The sequence below is a fragment of the Capricornis sumatraensis genome, chromosome 18 (assembly GCF_032405125.1).
Source record: "Capricornis sumatraensis isolate serow.1 chromosome 18, serow.2, whole genome shotgun sequence".
NCBI lineage: Eukaryota > Metazoa > Chordata > Mammalia > Artiodactyla > Bovidae > Capricornis > Capricornis sumatraensis.
Genome location: NC_091086.1, coordinates 40,334,602 through 40,349,490, shown reverse-complemented (window position 1 = coordinate 40,349,490; position 14,889 = coordinate 40,334,602). Strand labels below are relative to the sequence as shown.

General features: G+C 40.8%; 1 protein-coding gene across 1 annotated transcript; it reads left to right on the top strand.

Moving 5' to 3' along the window:
• Positions 1 to 283: 283 nt before the first annotated feature.
• Positions 284 to 14,018, top strand: CARD6 (caspase recruitment domain family member 6). Its single transcript, XM_068990586.1, has 3 exons — positions 284 to 566; positions 2,146 to 2,694; positions 10,958 to 14,018. The coding sequence occupies exons 1-3, from the start codon at positions 284 to 286 to the stop codon at positions 13,231 to 13,233; spliced, it is 3,108 nt and encodes a 1,035-aa protein (XP_068846687.1). The 3' UTR covers positions 13,234 to 14,018.
• The last annotated feature ends 871 nt before the right edge of the window (positions 14,019 to 14,889 follow it).

The window sequence follows — 14,889 nt, the reverse complement described above, 5'->3', positions numbered from 1 at the left end:
AGAGTTCTTGGAGGCGAAACCATATGAAATAGAGACAAGTCATAAAAAAAAAAAAAAGGTAAATAATCTATAGGGATCCAGGATCTGTGGGGGCTCATGGCTCGATTCCCCAGAACTGTTTGGCTTGTTTCTATCTGCTCTCTCCAACACTAAAGGTCACTGACATGGTTAATCTTTGCCAAAAAGCATTACTCTGCCTTTAAAAAAAAAAAGCAAAACCTAACGTGTTTCTGCATCGAAACAGTTTCATAGTTCATTTCCTGGTCTGCAGAAAACAGGAACAATGGCTACCGGCAGTGTTCCATCCCAGATCATAGAAAAAGAAAGAAAAAAGTTGCTAGAAATCCTACAACAGGATCCTGATTGTGTCTTAGATACGTTAACCTCTCGGAAGCTGATTTCTGAGGAAGAGTATGAGATTCTGGAGACTATTACAGATCCCCTGAAGAAAAGTCGGAAGCTGTTGATTTTGGTACAGAAAAAGGGAGAAGTGAGCTGTCAGCTTTTTCTCAACTGTTTGTTTAATACGTTTTCCCAGTCAGCTACCATTTGCAACTTAAATCACGGTAGGTTGAATTTCTACACTTTTTGGGCCAAGAGGGAGGAGGCAGTTTTCCTGAAAAAAAGAAAATGACTACTCTTTATTTTCATTTGTCATTCTCCTGGAGATAATTTTCAGTGAAATATGATAAAAGGGAAAAGTGTCCAAGATTTTAAAAGCAGGGAATGATGTATGTTATTGTTCTGGAGGATTTATAACTTTTTTATTCAAACACAATCCAAAACCAGCAGTTTTCTTGCTGGTGTAAATGTCTTACTGTTCTGACAGTGACATCCCGAAATACAGTGGAAAGAGACTACTGTTAGTGATACATTGGGATTTCTTCATCAAGTAAGTGAATTCGTAGGTATTAACAACCTTAAGACCAAAAGATGCGTCTTTCACTTAGTATGGCCATTTTGAAAATAGAGGGAAAATAACTTTTGACACACGTATGTGGTGTATTAGCAATTTCATTTTCTCTCTAAGTAGAATGCCAGCAGAATCCTCATTTTCTGGACCAAGTCAAATGCTAATTTTTCAATGTTCAATGATAATTAGTGGCAAATAGGGAGCATTTAGGGCTTCCCTGGTAGCTCAGCTGGTAAAGAATCCACCTGCAGTGCAGGAGACCCTGGTTGATTCCTGGGTCGGGAAGATCCCCTGGAGAATGGATAGGCTACCCACTCCAGTATTCTTGGGTTTCCCTGGTGACTCAGATGGTAAAGAATCTGCCTGCAAAGCAGGAGACCTGTGTTCTATCCCTGGGTTGAAAAGATCCCCTGGAGGACGGCATGGCAACCCACTCCAGTATTCTTGCCTGGAGAACCTCCATGGACAGAGGAACCTGGTGGGCCCCTGGTGGTCCATGGAGTTGCAAAAAGTCAGACACAGCTGAACAACTAAGCACAGCACAGAGAGGCAGAGGCTAAGATAAAAATATTAATGCTAATGGTTTCTAATGCAGTACAGGACCCATATGCTTAGAGATATAGGTCTTAGTATTTCCAGGATTTATTCTAAATAAGAGCTTTTCAATTCTTCATTAGAATTGGTTCAAATTTCATTAGTAATGACCCTAGGAAGTCTGAGCTGGTGTTGAAAGTGTTAGTCACCCAGTTGTTTCCGACTCTTTGCAACCCCACGGACTGCAGCACACCAGGCTCCTCTGTCCATGGGACTTTCTAGGCAAGAATACTGGAGTGGATTGCTGTTTCCTTCTCTAAAGGAACCTCCCAACCCGGGGCTCGAGCTCAAATCTCCTGCATTGCTGGCAGATTCTTTACCATTTGAGCTGCCAGGGAAGCCTGATTTTGGGTTACAGTAAATCCACAAGTAAACAAAGGATTCAAGTTTTCTATTTCATCCACTTACCCTTTGAGTTTGCTGTGAAACACTCAAACTTTTGAGCTGGGCAGGAGTGTGATCTGATATTTTTCAGTGGGAGAAAGAAAGTTCTGGGCTGATTTATTGCCATTTATGTAGGTATTCCTATCATCTAGTGAAACAGATGATGCTTTGAGGTCATGGAAACTCCCTAATATAACATCTGTTAATTTCGAAAGAGAAAATAAAAATCTCTCAAACTTTCTTATTCTTTTCAGAAGTTTTGAAACATGAGTATATAGAGCCACCTCTACCGATAGGTGCAAGCAAGGAAGCTGTTTTCTTTCCTGGAGAGAAACAGCCTGAGAACCCTGAGATCACCACGTCCTTCAAAGAGAAAGAATGCTTGGATTTAGAAACCTCTGAGTCTTTCACAGACAAGAAAACTAGTTATCAGGAAACTGCTTGGTCCTCAAAGGAAAATGAGAAGGAAGATAACACATCAAAATTCACATCGCCACAGTCAGTTGAGATCATTGAGTATGAATTTCCAGCAACTATTCAGTATTTACAGGATGGACAGAGATATGAGGAGCCAGATGATTCTTTATACTTAGGACAAGAGGACTATCTAGAATCTGTGGGGTACTCTGAAGATGCAAACATCACCTTGGAAGAGGAGGCTTACAGTGACCCAGGAGGCCTCTGTGATAGCAGAGAGGATTCTGTGTACCTTGAAACCACAGAGTTCTCTGATGAAGAACAGAATTATGAGGATCCAGAAACTGGCATGTCATTGGAGGAGGAAGAGGAGAAAAGTATGGAAGGTATGGGAATCATGTGTGTAGAGTTACTTAGGCAAAAACTTAAATCTTGATTGCAGTATCATAACAGGAAGGGGACTGAGGAAGGACACCACATAGAAGCAGAAAAGCCGCTCCTCAGAAATTCCTTGAACTTCTCTAACTTGGAGTTTCCTCAGAGGTGGGTGTTGACAGGGAGGAAAACCCTGGACCTAGAAATAGTGGACAGTATGTGCGTGTGTGCAAAGTTCGTTCAGTCGTGTCCAACTCTTTGTGACCCTATGAACTGTAGCCCACCAGGCTCCTCTGTCCATGGGGATTCTCCAGGTAAGAATACTGGAGTGGGTTGCCATGCCCTTCTCCAAGTGGACAGTATAAGATAAGTAAGTATTAGGCTTCTGCAGTCACCTCCATCACACATACAACAAGTTGCTAACCACTAATTTTAGCTGTTGCCTTCTATACCTCAGATTAAGTCTGTTAAATCATTTTAGAACCTTTGTGACCAATAGAATATGGAGATTATAGACCTAACTACTGAAGCAGAAACAGGAGAGAAATTTGTTGTAAATGGATAAGGTTCCAAAATAATGCTTGGCTTGAGCTATCCAAATATGCCATTTCAGTGAGGAAGATTATGCCAGTACCTTGAATTTGAATATTTCTTAATGAAAATTCAAAATATGAGAAATGCTTAATTTGGAGAGATATTGTCTGGGAAAATAAACACCACCAAGTTCTGAATATAGAAAGGGAAGGTAACTACCAACTCACATTCAGCCCAAATCCATAATCCAATTATGGGTCTGAAAAGAGTAATTTCCTCCTCTGCACACCTTGACCTGGTTACTAGGATGCTGTAACAGTGGTACCACAAACTTGGTAGCTTAAACAATCAGTTCAGTTCAGTCGTTCAGTCATGTCTGACTCTTTGCAACCCCATGGACTGCTTCCCATCAAGCTTCCCTGTCCATCACCAACTCCTAGAGCTTGCTCAAACTCATGTCCATCGAGTCAGTGATGCCATCCAACCATCTCATCCTCTGTAGTCCCTTTCTCCTCTTGCTTTTAATCTTTCCCAGCATCAGGGTTTTTTCCAGTGAGTCAGTTCTTCGCATCAGGTGGCCAAAGTATTGGAGCTTCAGCTTCAGCATCAGTCCTTCCAATCAATATTCAGGACTCATTTCCTTTAGAATGGACTGGTTGGATCTCCTTGCAGTCCAAGGGACTCTCAAGAGTCTTCTCCAACACCACAGTTCAAAAGCATCAGTTCTTCAGCTCTCATCTTTCTTTATGGTCCAACTCTCACATCCATACACGACTACTGGAAAAACCATAGCTTTGACTAGACGGACATTTGTTGGCAAAGTAACGTCTCTGCTTTTTAATATGCTGTCTAGGTTGGTCATAACTTATCTTTCAAGGAGCAAGCATCTTTTAATTTCATGGCTGCAAGACAAAAAACAATAGAAATACGTTGTCTCACAGTTTGCAGGCAGGAAGTCTGGAGGTGTATATAGGGTTGGTTCCTTCTGAAGATTGTAGAAAGTATCTGTTCCTAGCTTCTGGTACTTTGCTGGAAATCTTTAGAATTCTGTGGCTTGTGGAAGCACTCTGCCCCCCATCCCCTACAATCTGCCTTTATCTTCACATGGATGTCTTCCTGGGTTCATGTCTCTATGTTCACATTTCCCCTTTTTTTTTTGTTTTTTGGCCGCACCATGCAGTTTGCAGAGTCTTATTAATAGTTCCCTGTGCTGCAGTCACAGTGCGTTGAACATGACTGAATGACTGAACTGAACTGAACTGACGAGGGATGGAACCCAAGCCCCCTGCAGGAGAAGCTCAGAATCCCAACCACTAGAACACCAAGGAATTCCCAATTTTATTATTTTATTAGGATAACAGTCATAGGACCAGGGCTCACTGTAATGACCTCATCTTAACTAATTATACATCTACTATGACTCCATTTCTAAATACCATTACATTCTGAGATACTGGGTCTTAGAATTTCAACCTATGAATTTGAGGGGTACATAATTCAACCTATAACACAATTCTTGCCCTACTCCCTATACCTTCCCAATTCATAGTTGCTTTTAGACCTCATTCTTAATTTTTTAAATATATTACAGTAGTTACATAGGGTTGCATTACTTTTTCATTGCATACCATCAGCATTATTCTGCAACCCCCTCCTTTTATTTACTCTATTTGACTTTTTTCTCCATTCCTTATTCACCATCTTCCATAGGTAACACTCTAATATTATGTGTTTCTTGCATGATATTGTTTTGTTTTTTGTTTTGCATGTTTTTTTCTGTGTTATTTATTTGCCATAATAAATTAATAGGCACCTCAAAATTAGGGTCACTTAAAACAATAAGAGTGTATAATTGTTTATGTGTCTATAGTTGGCAGGCATTCTTCTGGTCTTCTCTGGGTTTACTTCTGTATCAGTGGTCAGCTAGCTATTGGCTCATTTCTTATTTTTCTAGCAAGCTGTGCATGCATGGTCAGTTGATTCAGTTGACTCTCTGCAACGCCGTGGACTGTAGACCACCAGGCTTCTCTACCCATGGGATTCTTCAGGCAAGAATATTGGAGTGGATTGCCATGCCCTCTAACAAGCTAGTTTGGCTAACTCTCAGACTATGTCAGGCATGTTCTTAGAGTGAGAGCAGAGGAGTCAGAGAGACAGAGACAGAGTCCTGAAGGCATTTTGAGGCTTAGACTCAGAACTATCATGCCGTCTGTATGATAGGTTTCCTAGGGCCGCCACGGTAAGATACTACAAAAAGGTGGCTTAGAACAATGGGAAATATATTGTTTTACAGATATGGAGGTGGAGACTGAAACCAAGGTGTTAGCAGGGTTATACTCTTTCTGAAGACATTCGGGAAGGACCTGTTCCGGTTCTCTCTCCCAGCTTCTTTGCCTTGAAGACCATCTTTCTTGTGTATTCAAGTCATTTCCTGTGGTGCATGTGTCTGTTTTCAAATTGCTTCTTTTAATTAGGACACTGATCAAATTGCATTAGGGCCCACCCTAATAACCTCATTTTAAGTTGATGACCTCTGTAATGACCCTATTCACAAATAAGGCCACATTCTGAAGTACTGGGAGAATTAGCATCTTTTTGTAGGGGATACAATTCAATCCATAACACTGTTTGACTTCTGCCACATTCTGTTGGCAAAAGCAAGTCACAAAGCTTTAAGGGTTAGGGAAGAATAGGCTGCATCTCTTGCAAAGTAATATTACAAAAGGTGTGGATACCAGAAAGCCAATGTGTGTTAGTCTCTCACTCGTGTCCGACTCTTTGCAACCCCATGGACTGTAGCCTGCCAGGCTCCTCCATCCATAGAATTCTCCAGGCAAGAATACTGGACTGGATTACCATGCCCTCCTCCAGGGGGTATTCCCAAACCAGGGATCAAACTTGGTTTTCCTGCTTTGCAGGCAGATTCTTTACCATCTGAGCCATCAGGGAAACCCAGGAAAGCCATTACTTGGGGCTAGTTTTGCAACCAGTCTAACACTTGTTGACTAAAAAAAGATGCACAACATGAGAGTTGCAAGTTAAGTTTTATTTGAGTTAAAATGAGGATGGCAGTTGGGTAGACAGCACTTAAGATAGCTCTGAGAAACTGCTCCAAAGGAGTAGTGGGGGAAGGCCAATGTATGTGCTTTTTGGTGAAGGAGGAGTTCACACAATCAAGCACTTATTTTACAAAAAGTTTTTTGCTAGCCACCAGGAGCTGATGTCACTATGAAGGGACTGAGTGCTTTTCTGGATATGAGAAAGTATAAGGATTAGGATCATGAAATCAGTTCCTGAAAATAATCTAACCATCTAAAGGCCTGTTCCACCAGTTTTCCTGCAGCAGCAAAGTGCCTCATTCTCCACCGTGAACCCCCTTCAGGGCATGTTGAAGGTCAATACCTGCAGCAGCACAGGACTCAATCTCCAAAGAGGCGTATGGAAAAACGCCCTTGGCAAGTGCCAATTTGTATTTGACACAGCCTTAGGAAACCAGAAGAAAAGTTTCAATAATAATGCAGTTACGACTGTATATAATTCTAATGGTTTCCAATCCACTCTAGTTTTATTTTTTAATAAAAATTTATGGCTATGCTCTGTCTCTTTCCTCTGTAATATTTGTCTATGCAGCTGAGAACTGGGGGAAAAAATCAAATACATCTGATTCAAAGCAGAAGGATCTTAATGCTTTTTGTCATGTTAAATGTTAGGCCACTCTCTTCCCGCCTCTCCTCACCCCATCATTGCATCTCATATTGAAGTCTCAGGAAGACTTAAGGCATTGCCTGTCTGCTCTGCAATGTATAGAGTCAATTCGGATATAGGTTATGTAATCAACTCTCTTCCTGGTAGGCTACAGTCCATGAGGTTGCAAAGAGTCGGACACGACTGAGCGACTGCACTTTCACTCTCCCTTCTAGTTTATACTGTTTGGGATCAGTCAATGATCAAACCCAGGTCTCTTATGTCTCCTGCATTAGTAGGTGGGTGCTTTACCACTAGCGCCACCAGGGGAAGTTCAGGAACCCATAAATTTATCATTTTCTCTGCTCTGTCTTCTTCCCGAAGATTCAGGTTTTTGTTTGATGTTATTCCCTGTTAGCCTGAAGAATTTTATTTATTTATTGTTTATTGAAACATGTCTTCATTTGTCTTCAATCCAGAAGAATATTTTTCCTGTAAAGAATTTTAGACTGGTGCCTTTTTGCCTTCAGAAATGATGGATATCGTTTCTGTTATTCAGCTTCCATTCTTTCTGATGCTCAGTTCAGTTCAGTCCAGTTGCTCAGTCGTGTCCAACTCCCCGCGACCCCATGAACTGTGGCATGCCAGGCCTCCCTGTCCATCACCAACTCCTGGAGTCCACCCAAACCCATGTCCATCGTGTTGGTGATGCCATCCAACCATCTCATCCTCTGTCGTCCCCTTCTCCTCCTGCCCTCAATCTTTCCCAGCATCAGGGTCTTTAGGTGGCCAAAGTGTTGGAGTTTCAGCTTCAAAATCAGTCCCTCCAGTGAACACCCAGGACTGGTTTCCTTTAGGATGGACTGGTTGGATCTCTTTGCAGTTCAAGGGACTCTGAAGAGTCTTCTCTAACTTCAAAAGCATCAATTCTTCTGTGCTCATCTTTCTTTATAGTCCAACTCTCACATCCATACATGAGTCCTGGGAAAACCATAGCCTTGACTAGACAGACCTTTGTTGGCAAAGTAATGGCTCTGCTTTTTAATATGTTGTCTAGTCTAGATTGGTCATAACTTTCCTTCCACGGATCAAATGTCTTTTAATTTTATAGCTGCTATCACCATCCACAGTGATTTTGGAGCCCAGAAAAATAAAGTTTGACACTGTTTCCATTGTTTCCCCATCTGTTTCCCATGAAGTGATGGAACCAGATGCCATGATCTTAGTTTTCTGGATGTTGAGCTTTAAGCCAACTTTTTCACTCTCCTCTTTCACTTTCATCAAGAGACTCTTTAGTTCTTCTTCACTTTTTGCCATAAGGGTGGTGTTATCTGCACATCTGAGGTTATTGATAATTCTCCCGGCAATCTTGATTCCAGCTTGTGCTTCCTCCACCCCAGCATTCCTCATGATGTACTCTGCATATAAGTTAAATAAGCAGGGTGACAATATACAGCCTTGACATACTATTTGGAACCAGTCTGTTTTTCCATGTCCAGGTCTGCCTCCTGACCTGCATACAGGTTTCTCAAGAAGCAGGTCAGGTGGTCTGGTATTCCCATCTCTTTCAGAATTTTCCACAGTTTCTTGTGATCCACACAGTCAAAGGCTTTGGCATAGTCAATAAAGCAGAAATAGATGTTTTTCTGGAACTCTCTTGCCTTTTTGATGATCCAGCGGATATTGGCAGTTTGATCTCTGGTTCCTCTGCCTTTTCTAAAACCAGCCTGAACATCTAGAAGTTCACGATTCATATTGCTGAAGCCTGGCTTGGAGAATTTTGAGCATTACTTTACTAGCGTGTGAGATGAGTGCAATTCTTGTCATTTTATCATTGTTCCTTCTTATGTTGTGCTATTTTTTTTCTGGTTGATTTCAAGATGTTTTCCTTAAAATGTTTTCTGTGATTAACTCTGGTGTGTCTAGGTGTGATTCTCTTGTCTTCATCTTACGTAGGGTTTATGAATCTCTAAATTTGGAATCTCCTCCCTCCTGCCAAATTTGGAAAATTTTCAGCTGTTATTTATCCAAATGTTTTTTGTCCCACTTGCTCCCCCTTCTCTTTTTGAGACTCCAAGTACATGTATGTTAGAGTTTCTGACGTTTTTCCCAAGGTCCCTGAGGTTCTGTTCATTTTCTTTTTAAGTATTTTTATTCTTATTCTTTAGATTGGATCATTTCTATTACTATATCTCTAAGTACACTGAATTTTTCTTCTGTCATTTCCAGTCTTTTTTAAAGTCCATCTACTGATTTTTGAAAAAATTCAGATATTATGCTTTTCAGTTCAAGAATTTACACTTTTAAATGCCTTCTTCTTTTTTCCTGATAATATCTATTAAATTATTCATTATGAGTTTATATTATTATACATTCTTGAAAATAGTTAAGATAGCTACTTTAAAATTCTTATTTTCTATGTCCAATATCTGGGTCATCTTGGAGTGGGTCTCCATTGATCAACTGTGGGATTCAAATGAAAAACTGTGTCTTGTTTCAGTGGGTGGCAGCTAAAATCTCCAATCATTTCTTTTTGCCTTACCTGGGCTATTTTCATGAATTTTTAATTTACAAAATGATACTGGGTTCTATAAATCATTGCTTCTTAATTTTTCATTCATGTCTGTGCTTGTTAGACATATCCCTGTATTATTCCACTGTAGCCTGATATTACCTTGTCAACATTTGGCATCTGGCTTGGGCTATGTGGGTACCAATTTCTGTGCTGAAGAAACAGAGGATCGTCGTCCTAAGGAAAAGCGGGGGATAGGCAGGGGAGAGGCCAGAGCAGAACTTACATGTTTTCTGCAATCCCTCTTCTCACTTCCTCACTTCTCTCTTCCTCCTTTGGGGATCCTTCATGCTGACTTCAACTCCTCCCTCACCTTCTTACCCATCAGATACCAGTTCAAGCAACTTTCAGACTGTCGAAGGATTTCTTAGAGTTCCTTTTGTTAATTCTTGAAACCTACACTTTCTCTCATGTCTACTATTTCTTCTAGGCTATTTTCACAAGGGATCCAAGAAGCTTATGCTGTTACTATCCATCGGGAGCAGAAAATGCTCTCTGATATTCTTTCTCTACTTAGCACTATCTCTGTCTTCTCAATAAGTGGCTAGAAGATAAATTAGAAAATGACATCAGGAGAAATTATATACAACACGTAAATTCTGAGAAGACAAAATCTTTCATTTCTCCAAACTTTAGCAAGAGTTAACATTTAATAAATAAATCAGTATCTACCTAGAGAGTTCCTTATACATACGTATAAAGAAGCATTAACAGGCTTTTTCATTACTGCATATGAACATAGCCAAAAAACTCAAAAACCTGAATGATCATCAGTAGACAATGGTTAAGTAAATAGTGGTTCTCCCAAACCATTAAGTACAATGGATTCATAAAATGAATTAAGTAGTTCTCTGTATGCACTTACTTGGAAGAATTTTCAAGGAATACCACTGAGTGAAAAGAAGCTGGAAAATCATTTGGTATAATATCATTTATCGAATAAAATAGCATCCATTATACCAAACTGTGTACTTCTACGTATGCAAGTACGTATACATATCTACTTCTACATATGTACTGCTACATAGGTATTGAAAAAGGAGGAGAAGGAAACATACCATATACCATGTTGACATATCTCTTAGAAGGAAAGTGGGCTTGGCAGGGTGATGAAACAGTACTTTCACTTTACTTGTTTCATCTTTTGAAAAATTTATTTTAAGTTGGAGCATAATTGCTTTACCATATTGTCCTGGCTTCTACCATACATCTACAGGAATGAGCCACACGTACATATGTCCCCTCCCTTCTGAACCACCCTCCCATCTCCTACACCATTCCATCCCTCCTCCATCCACAGATTAATGAGGAAAGAAGTTGTGGAACATATATACAATGGAATATTACTCAACCACAAAAAGAACAGACAGATGGTGGATCATCTTTTTTCCGAAGAAAATATCAATTACTTAATTTTAAAAGTCAGTGACGGAAGCTTAGATGCTGAGCATGACATTCACTGACTATATCTTTTTTTCCTACAGAAAGAAAAAATGTGTTTAAAGATGTCATGTCCTGTTTAAACCTGGACACAAGCAGAAAGCTTCTGCCAGACTTCGTGAAACAATTCTCCTTAGACCGAGGATGTACGTGGGTGCCTGAGACTCCGGGTGACTTGGCTTGGAACTTCCTGATGAAAGTTCAAGCACTGGATGTGACAGCCAGAGATTCAGTCCTCAGACCCAAGGTTCTGAGTGAAGAGAGCAAAGGGGAACTGCTGACTGGAGTAGAGAACTTGGAAATTAGAGAAACAGAAACCGTTCACCCCCTGGATGTCCTTTGCGCCTCCTTGCTGTCTTCACACAGCTCTTTGCAACGTGAAGTCATGTCAAACATGTATCATTGCCGGTTTGCTCTTCCCCTGCTACTGCCAGATGCAGAAAACAACAGAAGCATTTTAATGCTAGGGGCCATGAAGGACATTGTGAAGGAGCAGTCAACACAGTCTTCAGGAGGACCTACAGGGGATACAGAAAAGTTTTTGACTCTCATGAAGATGCCTGTCATCTCTTTTGTGCGTCTAGGATACTGTAGCTTTTCCAAGTCCAGAATCCTCAATGCCCTGCTCAGCCCTGCCCATCTGAAATCACACAAAATCTTTCTTCATCAGGACTTGCCTGTTCAGGTGCTTCCCCGGCAGATCTCTGATGGCCTGGTTGAGATAACATGGTGTTTTCCCGGTGGCAGCAGTTTAAGTGAAAACCCCAGTTTCCCCCAGAAGCCTGTTGCTGTGGCCAACCTTCGTGGAGATCTAGAAAGTTTTTGGACACAGTTTGGTTTCTTGATGGAGGTTTCCTCAGCTGTGTTTTTTTTCACTGACTGCCTAGGTGAGAAGGAATGGCACTTGCTAATGTTTTTAGGAGAAGCTGCCATTGAAAGATGCTACTTTGTCCTCAGTCCCCAGGCCAGGGAGAGTGAAGAGGCTCAGGTTTTCCAGAGGGTCCTGAAGTTGAAGCCATCACAGCTACTGTTTTGGGAGGAGGAGGAAGTGGGGCAGAGAGGAAGGAACATGGAGGGTCTTCAAGCTGCCCTCCAAGAAGTGATGTCCTCTTCACTCAGATGTGTGTCTGTGGAAGACATGGCCCCCCTGGCCAGAGAGTTGGGGATACAGGTAGACCAAGACTTTGAGAACATTCAGGGGATTCAAGTTTCCCCTAGTGAAGACTTGGCTGGAACAGCTGAAGATGAGGGGTCACAAAGACACAGTCCGCCAAAAAACTCATCTGAAAGCCCCGCTAAGATGTCTGAGATTAGTTGTCAGATCAGCCAAAATCGTCAGAATTTCCATCTCACCCCAATATTCATGCCTCCTCTGAGAAACTTCCATCCTTCACCAGCCAGAATTGGAGGTAACTTTAACCGTGGTTCTTTGACAACCCCTTGGGCTATGGGCTCCCGCTTTTGGTTACAGCAGAGGCCTAAGAGATTCCATCCTTTGCCCTTTCAGAATACAAGGGCACATAGTCCAGGCAAACATTTTGGAATTCAATATTTCCAGCCCCAGAGATTTTATTCAGGTGAAACATTTATGAGATTTTCAGGAACTCCTTGGAGACATCACATGGGTAGAGGTTTTGGGAGACCACCAAGACCCATTTCTCAGCCTATACCGCCTTGGCCTCAGAGACCACAGACAATGGGAACCCTTGAAAGGTCTGGGAAAGAGGACTCCCAGGGAGGTCACCTCCATTCCCTGGGTTCACGGCCAAGAGGAGCAGTTGGAAAGCCTGGGCAAGTCAGTGCCTGGGGAACAAGGCCAACAGCGACAATTAGAACATTCATGAGAACGAAACCCCATATTGAAAATCCTCACCATCAGGCCTTTCAAGCAGCAGGAGCCACACAAAACCCAAGAAGGACTGCCTCTCAGCGAGGAGCTAAGCTGAAGACACAAGGTGGGCCTTCAAATTCATCTTTCCAAACAGGATTCCATCCTATGTCCTACAGCATGTATTTGCCCAGCTCTCAATTCAAATCTAATCAGCCCAAGTCACCCCAGGTCAAACAGTCCCACCACAAACCCTCCCAACCTGTGCCCTTTCAACCCGAACCCACTCAAACCAAACCCACTCAGCACCAGACCCCCCGAGCTGAAAGTTCTCCATCCAAACCCACTCAGCCCAAGCCATGCCAGCCCCAGTCCTCCCAATCTAAACCTTTTCAGCCCAAACCCACTCAACCCAAGTCATCTCATACTGCTCCTTCACAGGCTAAGGCATATCACCCAAGAGCAGGGCCCAAGAAGGGAGGGAAGCATTAAAATGTTTACTCTAGGGACTTATGAAATGTATTCTTTGCCCAGGCCTTTGCTATCATATATAGGGTAACCTGGAGGAGAGTGGCAGTGATGGTAAAAATGTACTATCATTAGCATGACACAGGAAACAAGATATACACAGCATAACTGGATATTATAAAAATATCTATGAGAATTATGTCCTTAAAGAAAAGGGAAAAATATGAAAAGAATAAAAAATAGAATCAAGCAGTAAATAATAAATTGAATACAACCTTGAATATTTGGCAGTATATAACTTGAACCCCTGGTAGCTTAGCTGGTAAAGAATTCAGACCCTGGTTCAATTTCTGGGTCGGGAAGAACCCCTGGAGAAGGGATAGGCTACCTACTCCAGTATTCTTGGGCTTCCCTGGTGGCTCAGACGGTAAAGAATCTGCATGCAATGCAGGAGACCTGTGTTGACCCCTGGGTTGGGAGGACCCCCTGGAAGATGGCATGGCAACCGTAAAGAGTCAGACATGACTAAGCGATTAAGCATGCACAACTTGAACCTAGGGGATAGAGGCTATAAAACTCTTTCACTTGGAGGAAAGCAAGGATGAAGCCTTTAATTTCAAAGTGATCATAAAATAGGGCACAAATACCCTCAGTGTTGCAAGAAAAATTGTCCTAGATGTTGGCTGCTCTGGGGATGTTTTGGTCAAAAATTTTATGTTTGATATCAGTCACTAAGCAGATAACCCTGTTTGTTTGGAATTTTTAAATCAACTTGCTTGCAATAATAGCCCCAAATTGCTTAGATGATAAAGTTTATTTGCCCCTTACATATAGAAATAATGAACTAACAACCAATAAAGTTAATTATTTTGCCTAAACTTTTGGAGTGATTGTGTATGTTTCATATTTTAAATATTTAATATTTGTCATAGTTAAGATAATTTGACTAATTTGAGGATCTGATATATTAACCTCATGACTCCAACTTAGAACATAAAATGAATTTTTAATTTTAGAGTTGTAATTTTATTAAATTGAAAAGCTTAAGATAGGTTTACAAAGTTTGTAAAAAGCACTGAAATGTATAAGAGAACTTAAGAGTTGCAGAATTTTCAATTTTAATTTATTAGATTCATCATTGTCTAAACATTAGGTTAAGTTCTACTAGTTAGAAGCATTAAGTAGAAGGAATATTAAATTTAAAATATTTAATTGCAGTGCCATGGATTGACCTAGAGATTGTCATACTGAGTGAAGTAAGGGCACAGAAAGACAAATATATGATTTCTGTTATATGTGAAACCTAAAAAAATGAGTACAAGTGAACTTAGTTACAAAACAGTAAGAGTCACAGATGTAGAAAACAAAGTTACAGTTATCAGGGGATAAGGGGGAATAAATTGGGAAATTGGGATTGACATATACATATTACTATGTATAAAATAAATAAATAACAAGAACCTGTTGTATAGTACAAGGAACTCTCAATGCTCTGTAATAGCCTATATGGGAAAATAATCTAAAAAAAGAGTGAATAAATGTATATGTTTAACTGATTCACTTTGCTGCATGCCTGAAACTAACACAGCACTGTGGATTAACTATATAATTAAAAATAATATCTAAGTGAAGTTTAATTAAGTTTATGAGTGACACTAAATATTAATAAAAGGCCACTTT